The sequence below is a fragment of the Eptatretus burgeri genome, chromosome 13 (genome assembly GCF_056783735.1).
Source record: "Eptatretus burgeri isolate ZD-2024b chromosome 13, Ebu_testis_v1, whole genome shotgun sequence".
NCBI classification, from domain to species: domain Eukaryota; kingdom Metazoa; phylum Chordata; class Myxini; order Myxiniformes; family Myxinidae; genus Eptatretus; species Eptatretus burgeri.
Window position 1 is genome coordinate 29,603,442 of NC_140973.1, and position 9,070 is coordinate 29,612,511.

Sequence of the window (9,070 nt, forward strand, 5' to 3'; positions counted from 1 at the left end):
GGCTTGTGCTGATTTTGGGTTGCATCTTGCTCTGGTACGGAAGGAATGGTCACAAGATTGGCGGTTTTGTCACGTGCAACGATGCGCCAATAGGCAAGGTGGATTTGGCTGAAGTCTGCTTGAGGCTCCTCCCACACTGGCTGCCTATAAAAAGGATGGTGCGACAGTTGGTGATAGCTGGTTGTGGCTTATTACAGCTCTGAGAGTTTTGTGGTAGTATGTGATAGCTGGGTGACAGCTATTTTCAGCTCCAGTCAGTTCCAGACAAAAGGTTAGTGAGCTGGCGACAGTTTCCTTTGTGACGGTTGGTGACGGCCTTGCAGCCTTGCAGCTCTGATCGCTGGTGACGGCCTTACAGCGCTTTACAGCACCTCAGCGCCTTACAATGCCTCAGCGCCTCACAGTTCCTCGCAGTACCTCACAGCACCTCACAGCTGTTCATTGGTTGTGGCTCTTGGTGACTCCTGATGGTGGGTAACGCTTGGACCATTAATGCTGGTTCTACTGGAGACCTGCTCTGGGCATACCTGATTTAAGGTAGTTTTAATGCTCATCTAACAACTTAACTTTTAAGGTTGAGGAAGGTTACCACCTCAGCGAACTTCACCAAATATACATCCTATTGTTTAAAAGAACCAAGTTAACATCATGATTTTATTTTTGAATACATGTATTTCTGTGACCAGAAACTATTGGAAAAATCAAAAAAAAAAAAAACGGTTGCCAAGGTTACCGGCTCCAACCACCACGATCTTCTTCTTTCGGCTAGCTCCCGTGAGGGGTCGCCACAGTGGATCAACTGTCTCCATTTCGCTCTATCCTCCACATCTTCCATTGACACTCCAACCACTCGCATGTCCGCCCTCACCGTATCCATGAACCTCTTCTTTGGCCTTCCTCTTCTCCTGCCTGGCGGCTCCATCTTCAACATCCTTATACTCCGCTTCCCTCCTGTGCACATGTACTCCCTATCCACTTGGTCTCTTGTACACACAGTATGTCCACCTTTCTTCTCTCCATCATATCAGCCAACTCTGGCCCTTTGCCAGTCACCGTCCCAACATTCAGAGTTCCAACTCTCACCTGCACACTTCTACCCTTCCCCCTCTCCCACTGTTTCCAGACTCGCCTTCCCGTCTCCTTCTCCTCCTTCGCCCAGCAGTAGCACAATTTCCACTGGTACCCTGCTGACCACCGGTACCGGTGGCGGTCGTTGGTAACCTGGGCCTCGACCGATCCGGTATGGAAATTCGTTTTGTTGTGGGTAATGCTTGGACACGTTGTGGGTAACGCTTGTGCCTCTTACGCCACACAGGCATATGGTACACCTATTCTAACCGGGGCATACACCGGGCCCAGTACAACTGGTGCTCATTTCGCCGACCTCGGGAGGATGGCGGGCTGAGTCAACCCCCTGGTGTTTTCGACTTGGTTTATATATACATATACATATATATATATATATATATATATACATATATATACACACATATACACACATATACACATACGCATATTAATTCAGTGTCCCAACGGGGCTTGAACTCAGGACCTTTTGGGTCCCAAGCCACTGCCCGAACCACTGTGCCAACACCAGGCTTTTCCACCCACCACGATATCTCTGAATTTTTACACTGAATTCCCATTTCTACCAATAATACACACTCCAACAAATTGCCCATTTGAGATGAGACATCGACTCTCAAATTCCATCCATTCATTCTGCCAATGCTGATTGGAGGCTCAGTGACCAAACGATGTACACGAAGGTGTATGTCATCTTCCAGCATCTGATCACGCAATGGCAAACTAGATGACGCTCTGGAGAGTGTCTGCAATGTATAGATAATTTCCTGGGACGTACTGCACCGACACCGTCTTGGAGAAGGCGAAGCATCATGAGCTGAAGTCTTGGCAAGAGCAGGTGCAGTGGCTTCTTCACAAAAGCCACCAGCGCCTGGTGGTCGGTGTGTAGTCATGTCAAGCCCGTGGATGTCCTGATGAAAACGCTCTGCCCTGAATATAATTCCAAGAAGCTCCTTCTCGAACTGGGCGTAGTTCTGTTTGGCAGGTGTTAGACACTGAAAGGCATGTGCTACAGGATGCCGTTCCTGCAGTAGGCACACGCCCAACACAGCTGAAAATGCATCAGTTTGTTTATCACAGTTAGGATCACAATGTTTACCATAGTAGTTGTTGGATTCAAATAAGCATTGAAATAATTTGCTGACGGTTGCAAAGATATGCAGTGCAGCATGTTAAAATCGGATATTGATTACAGTTTGAGTCTATGGTTAGATGGAGGTGCTGTGTAATGGACGTGTCTACAAGGTAAAGTGTTTATCACTTAATATGTTATCATATAAAGTGGTATATGATTAAAGTTATTCACATGTAGTTGTACTTTAAATAAGCCTGGTGTTGGCTCAATGATCAGGGTGGTGGGCTTGGGATCCTCGGGTCTGGAGTTCAAATCCAGGTTCACCGTTGAATTAAAAACAGGTGGGGTTGACTCAACCTGTCATCCTTGTGAGGTCGGCAAAATGAATACCAGTGTACTGGGGTAACAACCATTCGGTGTAACCTGCGTCGGAGTGGCGACTTGTCCAGGATTGTACTTGACTGTACTCCCAGCCAAGGAAACTGCCTCGGCAGCCTGATGTGCCTTTATGCCACAAGAGGAATGGAATTATTAATACTTTAAATAAAAGTAATAATTAAATAAGTTTGAATGAGGATATTGCATTGCTGTGTTGACTGATTGTTTAGACACAACTTTGAGGTTGTGGATCCATTGATGTTGAGTAATCTACTGATGTGGACCTGCGACTGGGGTTGTGGATCTGCCGTTTGGAGAGGTTTTGGGATGAAAGGATCGAAACCTCGATTAAAAAAACGGTGCCCAGCTGATGATCCGGGCAGTTGAGAAATCAGTCAATTGTTTATAAGTTAAGGTTATAACTTCAAATAAAATAGCTTTTGTAAGTACTTACGTGTGTGTGTGTGTGTGTGTGTGTGTGTGTGTGTGTGTGTGTGTGTGTGTGTGTGTGTGTGTGTGTGTGTGTGCGCGCGTGTGTGCGTGTGTGTGTGTGTGTTTGTGTTGTTTCGTCTGGCTTCCTTCTTTGGGACCTGTGGTGCAGTAATTGATCTTTATTTTGATTTGAAGGACTGCAAGCTTTACAGGGTCGAATAACTTCAACACTGGCTGCTTGGCGATTGAGAATTTCAACAGCTGGTATGCTGTATGATGCTCTCCAAGTCATTCCCAGGCTGCCTCTTCAAGAGTCCTTTTGGCCAAATATGCTGAAGACCTTCTTTCTGGCGAGCTGACCCATGACTTCATCTGGTGTAGGGATGGGGTGGTGCTCACGCTTAATGGCACTGTTGAGATTCTTGCGTTCGAGACACAACTGCAATGATTTATCTTTCTTCTTGACGACTACAACATTATGCACCCAGTCAATCAGTACACCCACCTTGGAAATGATGCCCTGTGCCTCCATGTCGAGCAATTTGGTCTACAAGCGCTCGTATAGGCTGAGAGGCATGCAATGAGGTGACTTGATGACTGGCTGAATGGATGGGTCCAGCTCAATGTGGTCTGGTGTGTCATACTTCCTTAGGCCAGTGAACAAATCTGCATCTTCATCCCTGACCTTGTCCAGTGTAAGGTCAGGCTGCGGTGAAGCCACTGACGTCAAAGCCTCGACAGACAGCAAGCGACTGTTGAGGCCCTTTTGGCTAAGACCCAGGCATGGCGACGTGTGAAGTCAGCGTCAACCACAGAGAAGTCAAAGTTCCCCGTCGACGATCCAGCAGTGCATTGCTGCTTGGCCACTCAATGGCGAGGGACGGTGCCCCCACTATAGCTCTTCAATAGGATCGTCGAGTCGATAGTCTTGACTGGCTTCTCCATGGAATCAAATATTATGTGAAGAAGTATCGACACCTGCGCTCCAGTCGACCTTCATCTTAACCCTGTGACCATTGATGTTGATGCTCGCAAAGCAAGAGACGTCCGGCTCCATGACCTGCATGTCTTCTACCAGCAGCGGTGATACACCATCAATGTACAAGTCACAAAGAGACAGCAGCACGGTCGACTGCATGCTCGTTGCCAATGCAAGATCACACTTGGATTGTCGGCAGACCTCTGCAAAATGGTTCTGCTTATTACAGTTCCCGCATCTTTTTTCCCATTGGCGAGGTTGACAAATACACCTCCAGTTCCCACAGTTCCGAGTGTCCTTCTTCTTTGTGGTCGACCCAAGCTTGGGTGCAAAACGGACCCTTACCAGCAGACTTGAGACTGTGGTGCCCTTGGTGGCGAATCGAGTCAATGTCTTGGGTGGGAGAGTCCGGTGGAAGCGGCCGATGTGAGAGTTGACATCGTGGTTCTGGCATGCAACCGACTCGACTTGGCAGCCAGAGTTATCGTTTTTTTCTCAAGTCAGTCTTGGCTCATATAAGAGATGTTCTTTCAAGGCGAGGTTGCGCATGGAAAAATGATTTTATCCCTGATCATGTTGTCAGTCTCGGCGAATTTGCATGCCTTCGTCATGATGCGCAGTTTGTTCACGTACGATTCGAATTGCTGACCTTCAGACTCTGAGAATTCCCAGAACTTGAATCGCTCATGGACAAGGTTCTTCCACCACCGCTGACTCGAATGGGAGGTTCTCGTATACATCCACAGCATCGGGCCCAGCGCAATTCAGCAAGATGGCGACCTATCGGCTGTCACTCGTCTACTCGAGGTCGACAGCCTCAATATACCAGTCAAGGGACTTACTCCAGCGTCGCCAGTTGTAGGCTACGTTCCCAGATAACTGGAGATAACTGAGTGGCTTAAATTTCCTCATCGTTGATGAAGAAATTCCCGAATTTCTGACACCATGACATGACGATGGACACCATTACGTCCACATTGCAGGGACCAACTGCTGGATTTATTAGCGCATACGCACAACACGTACAAGCAAGATGAATACACCAATCGAGTAAGCATATAATTCACCAATATCGTTGGAATTTCTTGCAAAATTACTATCTTGCACTTATACCTCTTGTTGATACAATTCATTGACACCAAGATTGTGAATGGAAGAGCACAGTTGTGGAGTTGTGTGTAACTTAATTTTTCTTACCCTTTACATACATGGCAAGTTGGAGGTGACAACAAACGGGTTGGAAGGACTGAAAACTGGGTTTGTTTGTTTATTTATTTATTTATTAGACGTGATCGGAAGTGACACTGCATGTGGAAATCCTGGAGGATGGTGACGTGGCCTCCTGTGAGAGAAAGCTCAGGACGTCACAAAGCCATTTGACTCGAGCGATACATTGCCGATTGGCTCCAGGTCGCTCCAGGTGTGTGTGTGTTCCATCACCAATCGGCTTGTGAAACACTTGCCAAGTGGCTTAAGCACTCAAGTGAGCACTCCTACGAAACGCCAGCTGCTTGGTAGCCTGAACGCAGCCATCCAGGGGGTGTGTTTGTTCCATTTTCAATAAGCTTGTGTTGAAAAGCCTGGTGTTGGCTTCGTGGTTAGGGTGGTGGCTTGGGATCCTAGGGTCCTGAGTTCGAGCTCCGCTGGTCATTGAATTAGCACCAGGGGGTTGACTCAGCCTGTCATCTTTCCGAGGTCGGCGAAATGAGTACCAGTACACTGGTAATCTCTCTCTATCTATCGAGTGCAGCCTGTGGCTGCTGGTTGCATCATTGGTTAGGGGCGCAGCTGTGCCGCTGATGCAGTGTCCCCCTTACCAGTACACCGCTGCTCATTTTGCTGACCTCGGAAGGATGACAGGCTGAGTCAACCTCCTGGTGTATTTTTAATTCAGCCGCCAACGGGGCTTGAACTCAGGACCCTAGGATCCCAAGCCGCTACCCGAACCACGAAGCCAACACCAGGCTTGCACTGATAATAGGGGCACTGCATCAGCGGCACAGCTGCGCCCCAAACCAATGATGCAACCAGCAGCCAAAAAGGCAGCACACGATGGAAGCTTGTGATCGCTTGCCAAGCCAGCCGTTCCTTATCAACAGCGTCGAACGGAATGGTTGCTTGAGTGCTTAAGCCGCTTGGCGAGCGCTCCACACGAAACTCGGAAACGCAGAGACCCTGTGCGTCAGTCCTTGCGAATGGAATGTCAGTGAAACGTTGCGTTTCTAAAATTGATCTTACTTTACGGGTTTTTACCGCATTCAAAACGGGTCAAACACGTAAAATCTCGCTCACTGAGCCACATCTATGCCTTCACAAGGCAGGCTTTTTAACACTCAAACCCGGTGTTTGTTTGTTTTTTTTAAATCGCTGCATAAAAAAATAGTACTCAATGATGACAGAGTGTCGTCGTACATTTCTATAATTCAGGAGGCGCTAAATAAGCAGAAACCATCAAAAAAAACTTTGCATGTATCAGTCAGTATCTTACTTCAATGTTTATCCATTCTGCGTCACCTGACGGCGAGGCCTTCTTCGTCCTCACACGCCGGAACATTTCACGATGGTGTTCAACCCAACTCTTCAATCACAACAGCCTGTTCCCTTCACCGTTCGGGTACTTGATTATATTATGTGATAATAGTAACAAAAAATAAATATAATTAATTGCACGTGAAACGCGATCTCCTCACGGTCGAGTCTCTCCGTGCTGCCATGGCAACCGCTCGAACGGTGAACGGAGACTGGGAAGACGGATTCGCTTTTAGTCTCCCGATTATCATCTCGATGTCACACTTGGTTCCGATACAGGCGCTGGAGGCGCTTCTGGCGCCAACTTCGGACGAGACGGGCGATGTTTCGGTAAGATGAGTTATCCACCTCGGAATCCATTTGCTGTTTTATAACGTCCTTTTATTTTTCCCTTGCTCGTTTCCCCTCGATCGTCTTCGTCCTGTTTGTGATCATCTCGTCATTGATTCATCATCTCTCTCGTTGAGATTTCAAACCGACAAAACCAACAAATACGATTAAGGTTGAAAGAATGAAAAACGGACGAAAGGATAAGTACATATCGATTATATAATTATTTATAATGTCACTATTATAGGCTGCTCCATGTATATATATATATATATATATATATATATATATATATATATATATATATATATATATATATATATATATATATATATATATATATATATATATATATATATATATATATATATATATATATATATATATATATATATATACATATGTATATATATATATATACATATATATATACATATGTATATATATATATATACATATGTATATATATATATATATATACATATGTATATATATATGTATATACATACATACATATATACATATATATATACATATGTATATACATACATACATATATACATATATATATACATATGTATATATATACATACATATATACATATATATATATACATATGTATATATATACATACATATATACATATATATATATACATATGTATATATATACATACATATATATATATATATACATACATATATATATATATATACATACATATATATATATATATATATACATACATATATATATATATACATACATATATACATACATATATATATTGTTGTGGTTGACCAAATTCGCAAACCACCATTCAGGTCCCTTAGGTGAGATATCTCGGTAAGTATATGTGTAGTTAGGCCCAAACCCGTTGTCTCGAGGGAATAAATGTCATTCATGCGTGCTGCGACTCTTCAGGATAGCCGTTTTTCTTTTACTATCTTTATTTTGGACCAACCGCCATGATTACCACCACCAACCACGTCTCAACAGTCATCACAACATCAACCACCCACCACAGCGCCGCTTCACCACAACAGCCACGACCTTTACCGTCACACCTCGCAACCGTCGCATCGCCACCGTTCTTGCGCCGCTTGTGGGTACCAGTATTGGACTCGTGCAGGGCGCGCCAAACAGCGTGTACAAAACCACGGACTTTCCGCAGAAAAACGGATCAAAAACGACTCACGCCCACTTTTGTTCCGTCCAATCGGTGAGCGAGGGGCAATTTGGCCCCGCCTCCAGGGCGTTGGAGGGCGGTCGCTATATGCAAATTCAAGGATCAAAAAGCATTCACGCCCACTTTTTCTCGGGCCAATGGGGAGCGAGGTGAAAGGTCGAAGGCAGGGGGTCAAAGGCGAAGCCACGGGGCTTATATAAGCGACCGCGTTCGTCAGTCAAGTCAGTGAAGACTTCGCAGTCGGTGGAGTTGGGAAGAAGAAGCAGTAGGTGCGCGTTGGGAGTGTGCAGTTGGGAGTTCGCGGAGTCGGAGCGAAGAGGACGGAGCTGTGGAGAGGCGGCGGCGGCGAAGGCAGACGAGGGGGTGCTCGCGTCGGTGCCGGGAGCTGCACACCAGAGAGGCCAGCAACGCGACCGAGGTGGAGGAGGAGACGCTCGCCGCGGGACCCGAGACAGGGTTAAATCCTCCTTTCCCCGAGCATCAGCAACCCCCTCCTGTTTCCCCCCGCGCTGAGATAGTGCGACAAAGGGGGCCCCCTTCCCACCCCCTACCAGACACTGTCCGCGAGGCCCGCGGAGTTGAGGCACCACCGCCGCTCCGCGTCTCATCACCAGACGGGTAGGCCCGACACGGTCTCGGCCCCAGGCCCGCCTACCCCCTCATCCTGGAGGGTGGTTCTCTTTTCTTTTGCTTTGGGAATGTGTGTTGTCGGCGCCGTCTGTGAAGTAAAATTGTATAAGTGTTGCCGTGTGCTCGCGTAATCGGTATTAGATCTGCATTGTCGCATTTGCTTTTTGTCTTCTTCTTTTCTATGTGCTTTTGGTGGAATTGTATATGTGTGCTTTCCGTTCATCGCGAATAAATGTGCTTTATGTTGAACTGCTTTCCCGCTTCGCTTCGTCATTTCTCTCATTGAATCCTCATCTTGCTTCACGTAAAGGGTTGGTAGTGGGCTGAATACGCCCGATAATTAATCGAACCGTCGAGGCCGACGATAACACCGCTCGGTTATCCCGATAGTACGGAACGGGTCGCTTAAGTGGCCCGTGTCCGAAGTCGACCTGCGGCGAG

General features: G+C 46.4%; 2 protein-coding genes across 4 annotated transcripts in view; one reads left to right on the plus strand and one right to left on the minus strand.

Moving 5' to 3' along the window:
- LOC147014152 (uncharacterized) overlaps positions 1–6,578 on the minus strand; it is a 46,761-nt gene extending 40,183 nt beyond the window's left edge. The window contains exon 1 of the mRNA XM_085851852.1: positions 6,439–6,578. Coding sequence (XP_085707978.1) covers positions 6,439–6,504 — 66 coding nt within the window. The 5' untranslated portion in view covers positions 6,505–6,578. The remainder of the gene's footprint in view (positions 1–6,438) is intronic.
- Positions 6,510–9,070, plus strand: part of DNAAF6 (dynein axonemal assembly factor 6) — a 43,936-nt gene continuing 41,375 nt past the window's right edge. The window contains exon 1 of one of the 3 annotated variants that reach the window (XM_085851855.1): positions 6,510–6,809. In XM_085851855.1, the coding sequence (XP_085707981.1) occupies positions 6,663–6,809 (147 nt within the window). In that variant the 5' untranslated portion in view covers positions 6,510–6,662. The remainder of the gene's footprint in view (positions 6,810–9,070) is intronic. The other 2 variants (XM_085851856.1, XM_085851857.1) reach the window with 2 other exon arrangements.